This window comes from Netta rufina (genome assembly GCF_964035555.1).
Source record: "Netta rufina genome assembly, chromosome: 8".
Taxonomy (NCBI): Eukaryota; Metazoa; Chordata; class Aves; order Anseriformes; family Anatidae; genus Netta; species Netta rufina.
The window spans coordinates 12,452,371-12,471,736 of record NC_140131.1 but is presented as its reverse complement, the minus strand read 5'-3'; the positions used below and the strand labels follow the sequence as shown (position 1 = coordinate 12,471,736).

Here is a 19,366-nt window from a genome sequence, read left to right as displayed (position 1 = left end):
CTAACATTTCAGACTAAGGTAACAATCAAATAAAAATACCTACATACAAATATCTGGGGGAAAAAAAGAAGAAAAAAAAAAAAAAAAAAAAAAAGGCAAGATATAGAAAGGTGGATATTTTGCCTCAAGAATCAGATTTTAAGACCTTGAAACTTGCTCTCTGTCTATGTACACCACAAACAAGCTACAGGTATTTGTCTAATCTCAGTGATGAGCAACCTGTTACTGATGCCTTCTTTGCCTCAGCAGGCTGATTCAGCCTAGGCTGAGACCTTGTTTCGGGATAATGTACTGCCTTATATAGCCTACCCTTTCTTAAGCTCCCTATTAGATTAAAATATTCTCCCACCTTGAGGATTTCCTCAGTCATTAGTCAGAAATACGATTCACTTTCAACCCAGCAGACTGCCCCTGCCTGCTCTGGAAGCACTAATTACTGCCCAGCAGTGAACAGGCAGCCAGCAACTGCTCACATCGGCAGCCAGCCACTGCAGAGATCATTGGCACATTGTGAGGCAGCCTGCCCTTTTCTTCCTTCCTGGGCAATACTCAAACCCTACTGTGAAGCTGTCCTGTTTTTTGTTGTTGTGGTGTGGGGTTTTTGTTTGTTTCTTTTGTTGTTGTTTATACGTATATAATATATAAACATTTATAATATATAAACATTTATTATTTATATATATATATAACTTCGAGACAAAACACTAGCAGCAAAACTAACTTTTTTTTTTTTCAGGATTCATAGTGTACGTGAGACTAATCACAATCCATGTAACATGTTGGCAGCAATTTGAATACAAACACTTCTATTTGCATTTTCTAAGTATGGATCATCAGAACTTGACCTTGTTTACCTCAGACCACTGATTGCACTGGGCTACTTACATGAAAATGAAATGTATGAACATTCAGGCCTCCTATTTATATCCTCACTGTCCTCCGTTCTACTTTCACAGTTTTTCTGCTGTCAAAGTTGCGAATGGCACTGGTCAGCTTGAATCCACTGTAGGTGGGGGTTGTAGTAAAGCTTATGTTTAGCAACATAGGTTCTCTTTTTGTCATATTAAAAAAATCATAACTCTCAAGATACAGTTTGATAACTTTAATGAGGCTCTGCAATTTACATTCAGTATGTTATAGTACACAAAATATAATAAATCACATATACATATAAACTTTTTGTTTGTTTGTTTTACAAGTTAACCATTACAGACTACACAAGCTACATTTATTCACATAACAAAATGGAACATTGATGAGCTTCATTCACTGATCAAACACCTCAACAATTTACGAGCCAACATTTTTCTGCAGCTGCTAAAACAACTATCTTCCTTAAAGAACAAATAATTTATGTCAATAGATACACTGGCATCACATTCTACAAAATCAAAAGGCCAAATTGAGCACTGACTGAATACTCCCAGATTTCAGCAGAACACACAAGAAGCAACAGTGCTGAGCTTATACCAGCATCAAATGTGTACACATTTTATGAACTATGTGATTGACAAAATAAATCACAGACAAATTCCTTAGGGTAAATAAAGCCATTTCATTTCATTACATGTTTATTTCACCCATATTTTTTTAACCTTTTTAAAATAAAAAGGAAATAACTTTTAAAACAAAAAATGAATTATTTAAATCATTTATTTTCTGACTCAAACTATTCTCATAAACAACATGAATTTGTAGTTAGTGAATAGTTTTGGTCTCTCAAACCGTCTTCTTGGTGAATCAATTTTTAACTACTTAGTCCACATACATCAACAATTTGCAAATGTTGTTACTTGAAGTTAAGTAGGTAAAAATAACATTAGACATTTCTATATGAAAATAATCCTTCTGCTACAATGTCTCTGATACTGATAATTTTGCTTCTAAAGAAAGTACAGTCACAAAAGCCAACACTTCTTTTAGCAGCATTAGAGGAGCAGGGTATAGTCCTGTGTAAAGTCCTTGTAATTTTCTGACACCTTCAAATATACTAAATGTACTCAGCACTTCAGACACATACCCTGCAAACACTGAGTACGCAGTTTGCTTTCATAAACAGAAACCACAATCACAGCGCAGTTCCCTGTAGAGCTGCTCATTTGTTCACACAATTATTTCACATGAGACACACATGACCTTTTACTAATGGAGCCTTACAAGGTACCCCTTATGAGCATTTCAATATACATATTATGAAAACTCTTCAAGAAATTTTCTTCAATTTAGGGAAAAAAAAAAAAAAAAGCCCTACTCTTTATACAGGCTAACCACAGCTTTATTCTGTTAATTTCAACAAAATGTATTGAAAAGGCTTAAAACTCACCGATAAAACAAAAAATGTAACTGCAAGCAAGCTGAGTTGATCTGCTTCTAACTGTGTTCCCACAGGGAACCTAAAATTTTATCAGTGATTGGAAAGGAACACTTACACTGATGATGTTTGCAGCTCTCCCAAATACTCACGCAACGGTAAATAATTAGGAGGTCAAGTCAAGGAACCAAGCAAACTAGATCATTTAGTACACTGGCCAGAAGCAAAACATCTTTTCTACATTCAACTGGAAAATTCCTTGCTTATAAGCAAAGAATACCCTTAGGTAAAAGGATGATACACTTTACCCTAGGAAGCAGTGACTTTGCAAAGGATTTGGGGGTATTACTGGTAGGTAAAGCTACCCCCTTTAAAAAAACACCTTGGAGATCATTTTCTCACTTTTATGTTTTCTTAAGAATCCTGCTAAGGTAAAGGACTCGGTAGGCGTCACTATAAGGAACCCTGTTCACTTTAGTACCTGGAAGTGAAAAATCCAGGATGATCTATCATTCTACAACCAGTTTTGGAAGGGATGTATGCTAAAGTGAATTAAAACATTCAAGCATATCTGTTGGAGTAACAATGTCAAACTGGTAAGCAACAAGAGCAAATCACTTACAATTTAAAACAAATGCCAAACCACTGAGCCTTAGAATTCATTGTAAGGTATTGCCCGTGTATGAGCACTAATTCCATGCTAGCGTTAGGTCAGAGGTTGGACTCGATGATCTTGAGGTCTCTTCCAACCTAGAAATTCTGTGTGTGTGATTCTGTGTGTGTGATCTCTTCTTACACCATAGTTAACTTTATTGCCCTGTAGAACTGAGTGGCTGTAGATTTATTTGTTTGGAACTTACTGGTGACTCAGATATTGCTGCAACCTTTAAAGAATTCTTGATGGAGCTGAGCTCCCACATGTGTAAGTTTATGATGTGCATGCCACAACATCCCCTCGTGATCTTGTACAGGTTTTTAAGTACAGCTTTCCGGAGAAGAATGTACACCCAGGGATCTAAAATCTGATTCCATGTTGCCATTCGGAGAGCGAAAAGTATTGTTTCACAGGTCTCCTTTGAACGACTTGCATTTATCCCAATTCTGGCCATTGTCACCTGAAAATGGAACATTTTAAAATTATATAAAAAAAAATAAAATAAAAAAATACATCAAGTGAGCATGCAAATAAGTGAAATAATTTCAACATTATCTCTAATATTCACGCCTTAATAAGACTGATCCAGGGCTGGGTTTTTTCAAGGATAGAGGCCACTGTTAGATCAGGACGTTTTTACAAATGGTATTTACTTTTTCACATTTTCCAAGCCTGCATAAAGAATGCAGCACCTTGATTTTATCAAGAAGATTCATACATTTTAAGCTGCAACATAACAAATTTTATTTACACCAGAGAAATACGAGGTTCAGAGGTTTCTAGGAAAATTTAAGCCATGGTGACAAAGACTACCAATAACCCTCTTCTTCCAATGGAGCTACTGAGGGTCTCATTCACCTGTAGAGGCAAAGAAAATGCTGCAACACACGGACAGACATCCACCACCCCTTTAGTTTCCCAGCCCTGCTCAGCAGGATTACTTGTGGCGGAGGATACCCAACAGCTACACCAGCCAAGTACAGCTCTGTAAGCCATGTCTGGCACCCACCTTTGCGGGGCTGCAGCCTGATCTTTGAAACACCAGCCCTACACACAATACTGGGGCTCCTGCCCCACAGAGACCTCTTTTGTAGACTTGCCACCACTGAGGTTTTGTAACCTGAGTTCATGCATGAAGAAAGCCTGACTGTGCAATGCCAGGAATCTGCCAGACAATGGTAAATTATCTCTCTCTATTATTAATGTTAAAAGCACAAGAAGACTTTTTTGGTAGAAAGATGAAACGCTGTGAGGCTTTCAGTTCCAAAGCATTTAAAGTGATACAGTTAAGTAACTAAGAAATTAGATATTTTACAACTGATGTTATGAGTATACTGATTTATTGTGTGACAAGAGGTAGGGCCAGTCTGTACAAGTGCAGAATACTATTTTCCCAAAGAAACACCGTAGGGAAAAAAAATGAATGAAGAGATAAAGAGAAAAAAACATTGCTTAGTTGTTTTTTTTTTTGCTAAGCAAACCTATTTTTACTTCTTTAAAATGATTCTCTAGGTCCTGTTTGTAGCTTGCAGGTTACCACATCTAGGCATAAACTTCCATAGGGGAGTAGAGTGAATGCATAAAAGACTGTACTTAGTTAAGGATTTGGTTAAGCATTTCTATATGGACATCTGTCATGGCAGAGAAGAGAGCCCACAGAATATTTCTAGGGAAGCTGGTAAGACTGGCAGAGGCACAGCTGGGAACCGGTGCGAGGAGGAGGAGGAATGTCTGAGCACCATGCCAACACAAACAGCTACAAGTCAGTTCCCTGAATCTGCTTTTCACCCCACAACCATTGGGTGCATTCCTCTCTGACATCAGCAGACCACCCAAACTTGGACAACTCCTTTGGCTTCTGCACAGGATGCTTTCTCAGGACAGTCCTGCATTTTATTTATTAGAGGTCCAATACCACAAACCAAACTCAGACGGAGTACTCCTTTCTCATGAAAGTAGGACTGGGCAGCAAATAACAGCACAACAGGGTTCAGACCAACATCCTCATCTGATATATTGGATGCTTGGTTTAATACAGATATCTAGCTTCCTAATCTGCTGCTTGATGTTTCTGTGGGTACTTCAAAATTCCATTTGTTCTTCTTCTCTTGCATTCTGCAAACTTAATAACTGCCAAATCCAAATGAATTAGAATTCATTTGGAATTAATTTCAGTGCCTAGAAGAGGAAGCAGCAGAAGTGGCCATTTAAGAGTAGCTCCATCTGCAATTTGAAAAACTATCATCGTCTTACATGTTTTCTAGGAAACTTGAGAGATTCCTTTCTATTTAGTATTTGTCACCTCTAAATGAATCTATTCATTTTCTGTTCAACTTGATTATGTATTACCTTAAAGTGCTATCTAATGATAAGAAAATTTGATACATAATTTTATGGATTCTGATAAGTGGATAAACTTCATCCAGGACATTTAAGTCACTTCTTGTGAATACTGGATGTGCACAAAACAATGTATTTGAGTACATGTAGAAAATAGAAACTACAGCTTATTTACATAGCTAATGATTAAGCAAGTCAGCTGTGAATCCCAGTACTGGAAGTATTGAGATAAAATGTTAAAAAAAAATTGTTTCATACAGTAAGTTTTTTCTAAAATTATTTGGGAGTGTAATTCAGAAATTAGAAACTGTTTCCTTTTTTATTTCTATCACTAAAATCAATAGAAAATATTATCCCAACTTTTTAAGTTCTGTGAGGCTGACATTTCTATATAGGCCTGGAATAAGACAGAGAATCTCAGTCAAGCTCCAAGCATGGGTGATTCCTAAGTATTTTTATCCTAAAACACTTGTGCCAGAGCAGCAGCAGTGACAGAGATGTCACCATCACATCATCTCTGGGTATGAAGTGAAATAGCTTTTCTGTTCCTCCAAGCAACTTGCACTGTCCTGGGAGCTCCTCCACATCTGAGACAACACATAAGACTCCAGTCAAATAAAGCCGACTGCACACAAAGAGAGGAGAAAGAGGGGAACATGTCTTGCTACAGCAGCTTTTCTAAAAAAACATCTGATGATTTGTAGAACAAACCCTAAACTCTAGCTGAAGAGGGTTAGAATGGAGCAAGGTCAATATAAATTATTTATATCACACTTTCATATTCATCATTATTTAATTTCACTTTCAAGTCATTTTAAAACTATGAATGATAAAAAGGCTTAATACACTACCATCTCTTTAAAGTGTTTCACTGAATCAAAACATTCAGACAGTCTGTATTTGCTCCCTGGGTGCGAGAAAGTTGTTACTGAACTGGCACAAGTCACCAGCTCAGGAATGGGAACCAGATCTTGCTGCAATGCTAAGCCAATTTATGAGAGCAGGACCTCCTCTGAAGGCACAGAAATGTATTATTTCTTCTTATTTGACTAATACCACTCAATAATTAGTTCAAAGTGGAGAAACCAATTCAAATAATGATGTGCTTTTCTCCTTTTCTGCAGGTCCATCAGGTTAGTATGATTAAGGAATTGTGTTGTTTGTAGACAGCACTACACAAGTGGGAAGAAGGAAGAGGCACAACAGGATAGCATCACATCTGGTTGCCTTTGATCTCTACAGCTGACTGTAATATCCATGCAGATCCAGCAGCATGACTCAAAAAGTTAATCCTGGGATGGTAAATAATAAATGTAACTCATGACATTTTCTAACATATTTAGAACTGTAAAAATCCAAATAGCGTTTTGCTGAGTTATACAATGTTTATATGAATACAGCTGTAATACTTCTCCCTGGCTTATGGAAAAAAAAAAAAAAAAAAAAAAAAGAAAAAAAAAAAAAGTATCACATGATATAACCAATACAATTCAAAAACTTTCTTCAGGAAAGTAACAATGAAAGCATCAGTGAAACACATTGACTTTTTAAACCAAGGCCAGCTTGTAAGATACAAAGTTACTCTGATTCATGTTGGTCTTTGCTAGTTTAAGGTAAGACCTGAGAATTCCCTATCCCTATAAATAAATATAAAGAAGTCCAAATTTGTGTCAGGCAAGGACTTGACATTAAACTTCTCCATTCTTTTTTTTTTTAACCTCTTAGGTTTCACTAAAACCAAAGCTTACTTTGCAGGTTCCAAAAAGTCAGATGGAAAAGTTTTAAAAACATTTTGAAATCATTGACTTCTACAACTGCATCTACCATCAGAGAACTGTCACTTCCCTTAGAGACAGAGCTCAGTGCAACAAACTTAAAAAAAAAAATAATAACTCCAGTGTTTCACACCACTCTCCAAATATAAACAGAATGTCTTTAATTTCCCTTCCAATTGGATTTCAATTAGATGAGAACAACTAACAAACTAAATGGCAGTGTTGCTTAGTCACATTCCTGTTAATACTCAAGGACAGCCAGTCAAAACAAGAAGCAGACTTTAAAGCTAGTTAGGAAATAAGGCAAAGTGTAGAACTACTTTGATGCACTTCAGCTCATAAGCTCTAAATCCATGTTCCATCCTTGACTTCAGGAAATTGGATAAAAAACAGTCACCAAGAGATTGATACGGAAAGCAGAGCAGACAGGCAATTCTTGTTATTTGCAAACAAATATCAGAAATTCTCTTCCTCTGTAGGTCAACCTCTAGTCTCCATTTCTCTGTGGGAACCTTGCAGACCCTCCTAAACCTCTTCCTCTTTCTTTGGATTCCAGTTAAAGCATTTCTGAGAATTTCCATCAATGTAGGGAAGTCCATTTTTTTTTCCCAGTATTTGCAGAGTACTTTTATCACTGCCATCAATGCCTATGTTGAACCCAGAGGTGCACGTCCCCTTCTCCTAAACCACACAGGTGGTATTCTGACTGTGTTCCTCTCCATGGATACAAAAGCATATTTAATTTTGTATTTAATTATAACAAAATAAAAATAGTAAATAATAATAATAATAATTTTGAACTTCCAGAAGTTTTTGGAACTTCCATTATTCATACATGCACACATGCACTGTGGATGTTTGCTATCCAGAAGCTCAGCTCCATCTGACTTTGCTCTATAATCACTCCTTGCTGAAGACATTCAGTTCTTCTGGGCTTTCCACTCTCCTCAATCAGGCTCAGGTCTGCAGACTTACAAGTTTATCACATTCTATTACTGTGCCATTAGAGTCAGTGGGATAATTTCTCCATCTGTGTTTTTACAGCTTCATGCAAAATGTTTATGTATGACAATATAATTTCTGAGTAAACATTTGGAAACATCATTTGAAATGAGATTTTTATGTATGCAAGACTTTATCAAAATTACTGAACAAAATATAAAGTGCCATGACATTATACTCACTCTTTATATTTTATTAACTGCCTTTGGCATGATCATGTCCTATATAAGGCAGAAATGCAATTATGAAGTAAGCTTCATAAAAAGAAGGATTTTGGTGTGCACAAGCTAGAAAGCATTAACTGAAGTTTGAGCTTTTATATTCTGACAACTTTTCCTTTGGAGGCTGCATCTGTTTTACAGTAATATATATTCAGCTTGGGCTCGAACAAAAGATTCCAGGCCACTTCTTCGTTTCTCCAAAAGAATCCAGATAATTTCAATCTGGGATTGATGGTTCTTTTTCCTTCTCTCCTTTCCTCCTCCTCAAAATTACAAATATTTTGCTTCAACTAGCTGACAATGTAATTACTCTAGCAGCTTAATTGATTAACTTATCTGAGCAGAGAGAACAATGAATATGGATAGGGAAAAGTTTAGCACTGAAAAGAGTAAATGAAATAATGAAAATTATGAATATATTATTATTATATTAAATAATAATTGAATAATAATTTTAATAATAATTTCGTTATTATTAAAATAATGAAAAATGAAATTTCACTTCATAATGAAAAGACATAGTATCCATATCAAAGTCAAATAAACAAGCTGTTTCTTGAGCTGCATATTTTAAAGCTACAAAAAAGCCTGCCTCCATAGGGCAAATAATGTATCGCTGCCTAACAAGACATATAACAAAAATCTCTTGCACAGAAAATACATTTTACAGATAAAATGAAAATATTCTTTACTCAGTAACACTGGAACTTTACAGGACAACTGCTATGTCTTCTGGGACCAGAAAACAATAGAGTATTTCTAATAAAGACCATCCTGAGGGGAAAAAATTCTAACAAAATAAGTATTTAGAGTAAAGACTATATGTATTCAAAATCCAGCCTTTATTCCATTAGGGTCAATTGGGAAAAGCTTCAAAGCCAGGAACTAGCATATCACTTCTTTTGTACTCTCTGCTTTTTCAAGTTTTCACATGCATTTGGAAAATAATCACATTTTTATTGGTTAAATAAATATTCTGTTTTGGAAGGAAGGAAGGAAGAATGACAACACAATATTGTGGAGGAGGGAGAGAGTTGTGTAAATACAGAAAAATGAGACAGTATACAACCTATAGGAGGAAAAAAGAGCTGCAGAGATTCACAATTATAGAATGAATTCAGCATTTAACTACTATAATGCACAGGATCAAATCCATGGCTTAGAAGCGGACTGATGTTTCAAACATTACTACACTGTTACTTTTGTCTAACAATCCAAGAATTAGGCTGAATTCTCCAAGGATTCCTTGGACTCATCACTCCATGGTTTCAGAGGAATGGCATATACACACAGGCTTTCAAGGCAAATACCACTAAAACAAAAGATATCCATACATACTAGAAGCATGATAAGAAGGGATTCCACAGTGAGTCAGTCACACCACACAGTGGCCTCTTCACCTCTTCTAGAGCTCGGACATGCAGTGGCATTGAAGTGTCATTATGCCTGCAATACCTCAAGTAATGACAAATCTAAGAAAGAAATGAACTTGTCTACCAGTTAAGTTAGACCTTCAGGTTAATAGTCTGAGAAATCACAGTGCTGATTACACAGGTGTTGGGGAAAAGAAAGAAAAAAAAATGTTAACTTGTAATTATATTTTATGCATGTTTATGTTTACGATATGTACAGCATATCCAGTGGAGAAAAAATAGATCATTTTAAATACAGACTGGAGTACTTGTTGTTTAATGACTTGTACTATCTGATTTGCAATATTTGCAGATCTGGCTGGAGGCAAAAGAAGATGTGATATGTTCCCTTATTCCTACAAAAAAATATGTAACTTTACTAAAGCAACTTATTCTATATACATGTATCACTCTGTAGAAGTGCACTGACAAGCTATGAACTGAAATATCAGTGCTAATGAATTAGTATTACATTTACCAAGTTGGAAAGTTTAATTTTGAATATTTTTATTTTTACTTTTTGCAAATAAATTATAAGGGATTTCTGTGCAGTTGGATGACCTTTAAGGTGGAGATAGAAGAAAAAAAAATCAAATCTCCATTTAAGAGTGATTTATTTCTCACTACTTCTGCAAACCCACGCTCCTGGTAAACATACATGACTATTAAGTACAATCATTTATATTTCTAACACACTAATATATTGCAAACCCTAAAACAAATTGCTATCACTTATATGGACCCTTACCTACTTCCTGCTTCATCTCCTTGTTTTAACACCATTCTGCACACTGAGGAAGATGGGAATGCAGCTGTCCACATCCCCACTGGAGCAACAGTCTTCCTCCCCACATCCTCACATCTTAATGTTGGTCATAACTTGGGTGCTGAGGTTGGTCACAGGCAGACTTGCTACATCCTTTACATCCTCACTCCCGTAACTTCGGGTTGGCCATGCCGCACAGGCACAGTGAGCTAGCATGTGGTTCAAGCCACCTGAGACAGCTGGCAGCACGTGGGACTGGGATGGCAAGCAGCTGGAGATCAGTCATTAACTTCTGGTTCTCCAGTGACAAATTCTTAGTGTCTGGGAATCTACTAGTGAGGCCCTATTTTCTTTAAAAACTGTTTTGGACATATTTCACAGCATCTGAAGCTTCAGCTTCTTGCAGGCAATCATGCAGAAACAGCTCCAGTGCTGTTGAAACCTGTGCTTTGGCACACACAGCTCTTCATGGGGTTCATAAAAAAGAGGCACTAAGAAAGAGCTTAGAGCTGCTCTCCACTCCTTTCCTGCTCTGTTTGCAAAAGATAAATAGGAATCCTTCAGCAGGAGGCAGTGCTTTACCTCCAAGACAGCTCAGGTTCATTCACCTCATCAGCAGTTTCACCTCATTCAATAGGAGAATCCAAAAGAATGAACTGCAATTCCTCAAACTTCACTGTAACTACTGTTGTAAATGATTTTGGCAGTGTTCTGCTTCCTGACCATTACGATATGCAAGATTCACAGATCCCAACATGGTATTGTGCTCCTGTTCTGTGAACTGTAGGCACTATACACTCATACACCTTCCTTCCTCAGGGAGTTTATAACCTAAGTAACCAGCTGTAATTTAGCTATTTCTGAATATTTAAATGTAAAATTTAAGTCTTAAGAGCAGGCGAAACAAGAATGAAAAGACCTGAATTAGAATTGCTCTATTTTCATGCTAAACAGCCTATTTCCCAGAAGTGGATCCGAACAATGCATTCTCTCAGACATCAACAGGTTCTGTATCACTACTGAGTTTGCAGAAGTAGTGAGGGGGTTTGCAGACATAGTGAGAAATAAATCACTCTTAAATGGAGATTTTTTTTTCTTCCATCTCCACCTTAAAGGTCATCCAGCTGCACAGAAATCCCTTATATCCCAATATTATATCCCAATAACTTATGCTAGAAAGCATATATAATCACCATGAAGAACTTTACATCTTGAATTAACACCATAATAACACAACAAATATCTCACAAATACAAGAATGTATATTGGACACTGAAGTCTGTCCTGTTAAACCTGGTGAGTACAGAAGAGTTTCTGGAGTTTTTCCATGTGAGTGTATTTGTCCCAGAGACTTTTCAGCAACAAGTTTACCATTTAAAGGCTTCTGATAGTCAGGAGAAAGACCTTTCCTAAAATAACAATCCAAAAATGGTTATGCAGTGTATGATATTTTCCAAAAACGGTTATGCAGTGCACGATATTTTCGAGCAAGAAAGGCCTGAATAAGTGTCATACCTAAGAAACAGAAAGAATCCACTCATATCAAACAAAACTGGAAAGTATCTCAGATTGACTTATTTTTCAGTATCAATCACAGCATCTGAAAACTTTAGTAACTGAATAAAGAAGGGGAGATTAGGAATAGTAATTGGGCTGAGGTTTTCAGAATTTGATTTTCTGAGATGGCAACTTGCAAATTAAAAAAAATAAAAATCTGTGATAGTCACTGACATCTATCTGGAATTAAATGTTTCCATCTTAAACTTCATGGTTTAATACTGTATACATAATATTAATTTAAAAATCAAGCGGCAAGCAATTTTGAAAGCAAAACAGTACCCCATTGTTTTGAAAATGCAATGTTTTCACACAGTTGGAATCCTGCCTTCTGTATTTTATCTCTCCAAAGCAAATCAACCTCATTGCATTCTGATGGCATTGCATTTTCAGAAGAAGGCTTTACATAAGTTTTTCTAAACAGCACAAGTAAACATAAATAACAAAAACTATAATTATGCTTCTCCAAAAGTCTCTAGTAAAGGACAATCTGTCAGCCTTCTTCCTTTCCTCATTCCCATCCCTACCACAGGACAATATGCTGTCTACTTTCCTTTTCTTCTCCATAACTTCTTTATTGTTGAGAGAATATTTCAGCAGCTCAACTCCCTGACTTCTGCGAGAAGGAGGTAAACATTTATATTTGCATTACAAACATAGCCACATTTAATACATTTTCTAAGTGTCTATGATAAACTAAGCCTCGGCCCACAGTTAAAAACATTTTTAAAAAATGAATCATAATTCTCAGAAAGGCAAAGACCTTAACAGCTCTACAAACTGTAAAAGGTGAACACAGGCACAGACCAACTCTGAACACTGAAATAGTAACTTTCAAATCCAGTATCATTTATGTGGGCATACTCTTCAGTATGACGACTCTTCAGTGTTCCTTTTCCCACAATCTCATTAATCTCTAAATCAGCAATTTATTCCAGAATATATTTTGGGCCAGAATGTTTGGAATGGCACAGTAACATTTCAGCGATACAACCTTGAGTATCAGAAAGTCATTCAGAAAAACTCAAGCAAGAATAGTAATTGAACTTGCACAGTGTTAAGACATATTGAAAAATTTGGCAAGCAACTAAAACATCACAATATCAAGAAGAGTGAGAGCCCTTATCCTAGCATGTGGTATGTTTTTCCCTGAGATTGTAACTTTTACAATGGCATTCAAAGCTACAAAATTAGCTGAAAGTCTTTTAGAGTATCTCCTTCAGTCTTCAGAAACAGATGACTGAAAATTGAAAGCCTAATTTATTCTTCCAATGACCACTCTCTTTGTTCACAGTGCCTGTGCAGACACAGCAAGCTCATGGTGGCTGCAGCTTTGACCAGCAACTTATATTGCCAGTGGCTGTGTAAGACAGAGTGCCCGCACAGCAGCCACCCAGGAGATCCAGCAAGCTGTCCCATGCACAGCCAATAGGCAGGGCACGGACCTGCATCTTGGGACTTGTGTGTGCTGCTGCTTGGCCGCATTTCCCAATTATGAAAATCACCAGCCAGAGAGCACAAGAGAACTTTTATGTAAATATTTTGCTGTGGAGACGATACAATTAGAAATAACTGAAGGCAAACACACAGCATTAATAAAGCAACAAGCCTCTATAAATGATCTCCATTGTGTATATAATTACATTTAAGTATAAAGGAAATTCAAACTGACAATTTATAAGAGAATAAGGGATACTTCAAGGGTAACATAGGTATAAACTCCTACAGTAGTGTCACTGTGCATATATAGATATGACTACACATACAAAAATATTAAGATGAGATGCACAGAGGATTGCCATGTACAGCAAAGTGTCTTACACTATATGTAACTATGTGGCCTAGAATTCAGTTAGTATAAAACCTGCAACCCATCAGCCTCCTTTATCATGTATCAACCCTGAGCTTGTCTCAGGACCTGAAATACCTGGTGGAGCAACTGGGGCTGTGAGGTCAGGGTAAGGATATTGCACCAAGTGCTAATTAGCGCAGCACTGCCCTTCTTGCCTCCTCCAGCAGCATGACCACTAAGGCTGGACACCTAGGTTGGACTGATTCAAAAAAATAGAAGCTAAATGAAGCCCTACATGCACAACCACCAAGCCTCATTGCATATGACAATCTGAAGACAAGAACTCAGAACAAGTTTAGAGAAAAGCAATTAGAATAAAAAATTGGAAAGGTAAGAGATGACATGAGAAATGATGGCTAGAAATTAATCTAGGCAGTAAAAAAACAAAAAAGCAACTGACTAAGAGCTGATATAATCATATGAAATAAATAGCTGAAATCTTTAAAAAAAAAAATAACAGGAGCAGCTATTTTTTGAGTTAGAGGGGAGGTAAAACTAGAAAGAAATGATTCAGGTAGGTGCATAGAAAAAAAGATCTTAACAAAAATAATTTAAATTTAAAGGTAATACTAATTTTCTCAGGCTATGTTCCAAACATGAAAAAGAATTTTCTCCATATCATAATTTATTCCTGTAGACAAATTCACTCTTAAATAAACCCCTCCTGTCTGTAATTACAGCAAATTCATCTTGCTTCCCCAGAAACAAAACTTAAAATGTGTTTATCCCTTGAGCCCCACAGAACTTGATGTACGAAAGTCAGAATCTGCTGATGTGAACGTAGCTCCAAAACCAAGCTGTTTCATGACAGGCCAGACATCAAAACATTGCCAAAAGATCGGATTTATAAAACATTCTGTTTCATCAGCAATGCTTGTCACAAAACACTCCAGTGCAGCTATTCACTTTGGGAATCCAAGCCCTAGGAACTACATCTATCCAACAAAATTCATGTATCCTTAGCAAAGGACTAAGACTAGCAAGGATGAAAAAACGATTGCTTACTACACAGAGAGGTTGATGTCACTATCTTCAGAACATATTTTCCTGGAATTACCCATCACAAAGCTAAATGATTTGGACTGTTAGAATAAATGTGCCTCTGTGAAACACTGACCACACGGACTATCAGAAAACTCATGAACTTCACTAGCTGTTCTTTGTCAGTTTCCTGCCCCTTTCAACTCCTCAAAAGGAGATAAATGTTTCCCTGTAAAGGAAGAAACAGGTTGGTAACCTCAGCCAGCAGATCCCTCACTGTCTGCATTTAAGAATTATGGAGGAAATTAAGGAGTAACATTGACTCTGTGGACATTCCTCTTCTCACCTTGGTATTCCATTAAGGAAGGATTCCCACTCAGTGGCAGAAAACTTGAGAAAGCTGTCTGTTTTGAGATGCAAACAACACAAGAGAAAACTTCAGAAAATAAATCAGAAGGAAATCCCTGTCCAACAGGCCCAGCCAGAGATCCGCATGACCCATACAATGGGCTCCATTTCTGAAACATACTCCAGATCTCCAGGAGTCTTAAAACAGAGGTGGTGATAGATTATAATATATTTTAACATATAATATTAAATTATATTTAAATATGAAAGTACTAAAATACCAAAACATCAAAACAAGTTCATCACCACTGAACAGGTGCAGAAGTCAAGCTCAGTTCCACACCAGACACCATAAAGGATGATTCGGGGTCTAACATTATTTAAAGGTGATTTTAGCACAGGGCAGTGATTGAATACATAGCTCCACTTGAAAAAAATACATATAAAATAAAATGTAACAGTAAAGAAAATCTGCACTGGATTACAATATTGGATAGACTTTTGGTAGCCGTGCACATATGAAAATTGACACAACACCAGACTAGATTAAAAACAGAAGGAAAATAAACAACCCAACCCCCCGTCAGATGGCGAATCACACCAAATAAATCTAAATTTTTGTATCTGCAAACCACATGTGGCATAAACTGTATTGCCTTCCTCTGCTTTCTCTTCCAAATGTTTGTTTGATTTCTAATAGCTTTGGTTAGATTGAGGCAGTTCACTCTCAAATAAGGTTTTATTGTACATAAACAATATATGTATATAAACATATTTTATTATAGATGACTCCATTTGTAGAGAGCATGGGTAGAATTCTCAAAGATTGACACTAACTTCTAGATTTCACGTTGAAAAAAAAATCATACAAGCAAATGGATGTAAAATTAACATGAATTTAGATACTTTGAGAAATAATTGAAACTATGGATGCCTGATCATATTTCTTTCAAGAAATACTTATATAGGTATATCCTGAATAAATTATGGAATCTAAACCATTCATTTCACAAATCAAAAGCCCTGAGAGATTTCATATAAATAGGATGTGTAGATCTGGATCAGCAACCCATCATAAACTATATGCCTTAACAAATTCTAGATCTCTGCTGTAGTAGGTTCTTGGCAAAACTTTATTCCACGGAATCTGCATGCTCCACTCCTGTCCAGTAAAGCTTGCTCTGATGGCACAGTGCTTACAATTCTCTTTCTATTCAGTGATCAGAATGCTATCAAAACCAAGTAAAATTTGTAATTCAGAGACTTAGCTATGATGCATACTCTACGATCCTAATAGCTAAGAAAGGTAATACCACAAAGGACTTGCTCACTGTTGTTGCATTTCCCAGACTTTCCAAATCTACGACTAACACTTTGTTTGCTTCCTCCAAACTTTGTTTCAAGATCTAAATCCAACGTGTTGCACTGTGATTTTATTAAAGACCGTCAAGATTTAAAATATATGGTTTTATAATTAATAAAAATTGAAAGGTATAAAAAAATTGCCAAAACCAAACTGCGTAGCTACAATTCTGTGTTCCTTCAAATGTTGAACAAAATAACTCTTTTGAATGAAAAACAGCTATAGCTCTTTTGACAAACAAAGTGCAACCTTTAAGGACAATTATTTTATAGGAAAATAAATGTCAGTGGAGGATAAAATACTGTTTTGCCATGAAAAGTAAAGCCACCCCTTGAGTCACTTTTCTTGATAACCTAACCATTCTGTGGCTTGCCACAGATGAATTTCAGAGTATTGGAAGTTACTTTAAGAAAGCTCATTACATAAGTTTTCTGCACTGCTCAGATGACTTTGTTTATCCTGTGTATCCAACAGTCAGGACACTGACAAAAGCTAACGTGAATTTAAACTACGTTGTAGAGCAAGTCTAGAAAAATCAGCAGAGAAGCAGGGGCAATTCTGTCGCTGTTCAACATGAGTGACAGAGGTTTTGTGCATTTCAGAGAGGCAGACATATCCCAACACTCACCTTCACGTCCTTGGTACTGGGTTAATTGGCTACTACCTGCCAGATATACCCAATTGCTTCAGCTAAGCCATTATCAGTAGCTAATTTAGAACCAGTTCAGGTACCTCCACACTATACCATAGCCAGTCAGTAGATGAGATACAGCTGGAGCTGATTCTGATCTCAAATTTAAATTTCTATTTTTGTAAATCTGTAACTAAATTTGCTCCTCGTTCACATCAGAGGAAAACTATGGGACACTGTTTCTAGGAAACAAAATTAAGATTTAATATTACTTGTGACTTAGCCTCTCTTACTCTGGGAAAAAAAAAAAAAAAACAAGCAAACAAAAAAAAAAAATCAAACTGCTTCAGTCAGGTTTACTAGAGTAAACAGTCATTTTTCCATACCACCTTCATAATGCCATCATACCACAGAAGCCGTCAAATTCTTTCCCGTATCATAATCCCATTTCCTTTAACACTACTCACTGACAGAGCACACAGTATCCCGAGCAACACTTACCACTTTGGAAGAGTCACAGCATTTACCAGCAAGCAGTCCTAAGTTACAACCGGGACAGCTGAGAAAGAGCCCTAAGTGCACAGAGAAGTTTTGCCCATGATCTATCCAGATTACAAACCCAGCTTGATTAGGTCTAAACCAAATTTTTACATTAACCCACTGCCAACCCCTTTTTTTTTAACATAACTCTTAAACAAAGTTCTTAATATCCCGCTAACAGAGTGGAGGATTTTTATGTTCTGAACTGTTATCTTCTGTAACACATTTCACAAGTAGCAGTAAACTGTAATAATAACAATGAATAGACTACCATAAATAAAAAAAAATGATAGGAAGACTAAACAGAATTACCACTCCAAGATTTCACTGAATTTTTGGCCAACCTCAATATTTGCTTTAAGTTATTCTACCACCACTCTGCTACCACTGTCTGCTTCACAGCACTGGAAATAAAGCCTTCAGAGTCCCTGCACATTTTGTTTGTTCAATCTATTCTACTCTTGATCAGAAGTGATGAATAATTATTATTATTATTATTATATTATTATAGATGCATAGGTACATATGTCACGGGTAATATGCTGTAAAATTAATACATTAAAATGTGAATGGATCTGTTATCGCAGCTAAAGCACCTTTAAACCTGGAGATAAAAAGTATAAGTTTTAGACAGTGATGTGCATTAAAAATTGGCAAACACATTAGGCTCTTACCAGGAATGGACTCCAGCAAATGCAAGAAACACACATTATAGCCAAGAGCTGAATGATCATTTCAAAATGATGAGATCTGCCTTGTCTTTGTTGACTTTTAAATTTGACCCTTAAGAGGGTAATTCCTGTGACAGCATTGCACAAGAATGAAATAGCAAGGGCCAGTAACCCAAGGCAAGAAAAAAGTAAGAGATAAAATCTGTCTTCCCAGTCCTCAACATGTTCTGTTTTATAGAAGCACCAGGTCCTCGATGCTTGAATTTGATAGGCTCTAAACCTAAGAATAGGCAGCAAAGCTATAAGAACAGCAAAAAGACATACCATAGTCAACATCATTTTCACATGTTTAGAAGTCATTTTTGTAGAATGAAATATTGGCTTAGTGACTCCAATGCAACGTTCAACAGCCATCACGCTGCCCAGGAAGAGTGGGCACAAACCAAAGAAAACCATGCAGATGCCAAAAACGCTACAAAGAATGTTGGACTGGTTAAATCGAATCCAGTCTTTGTCCGATGCATACACAAACACTGCAATGGCTCCGTTGATGAGGTGGCCAAAGAGATCTGTGATGACCAAGCCACTAGCAAGAAGCAAAAAGGATGCTTTTGATTTCTGTCTAAATCTCTGGTATGCTTTCATGAGAATTGCTATTGCAAGACTGTTGGACAAAATTCCCACTGTCATGAAGATTATTGAAAAGAAAACCGAAATCTTCTTCTCCGTGTGGCAGGTTGTGTTTTTTAAGATTCCAAATCCAGCCAGCCCAGGTGATTTTGAACTGTTCATGGTTAGGAGAGGAGAGGTAGTGCTCAAAACATTTCAGCAGTCTTGCAATCAAAAGGCATCTGTAATATTAAAAAAAAAAATACACACAGAGTGTAAGAGGCATGCCACTGTTCCAATGACATTTGAAACAGAAAATCCATAATGTTAGT

The 19,366-nt window shown here is 36.6% G+C and overlaps 1 protein-coding gene across 1 annotated transcript; it reads right to left on the bottom strand.

Moving 5' to 3' along the window:
* Nucleotides 1–3,120: 3,120 nt before the first annotated feature.
* On the bottom strand, nt 3,121–19,217 carry PTGFR (prostaglandin F receptor; the record flags this gene model as incomplete). The annotated part of the gene is made up of 2 exons (XM_084291421.1): nt 3,121–3,426; nt 18,429–19,217. The coding sequence occupies 2 exons, from the start codon at nt 19,215–19,217 to the stop codon at nt 3,121–3,123; spliced, it is 1,095 nt and encodes a 364-aa protein (XP_084147547.1).
* Between the last annotated feature and the right edge of the window lie 149 nt (nt 19,218–19,366).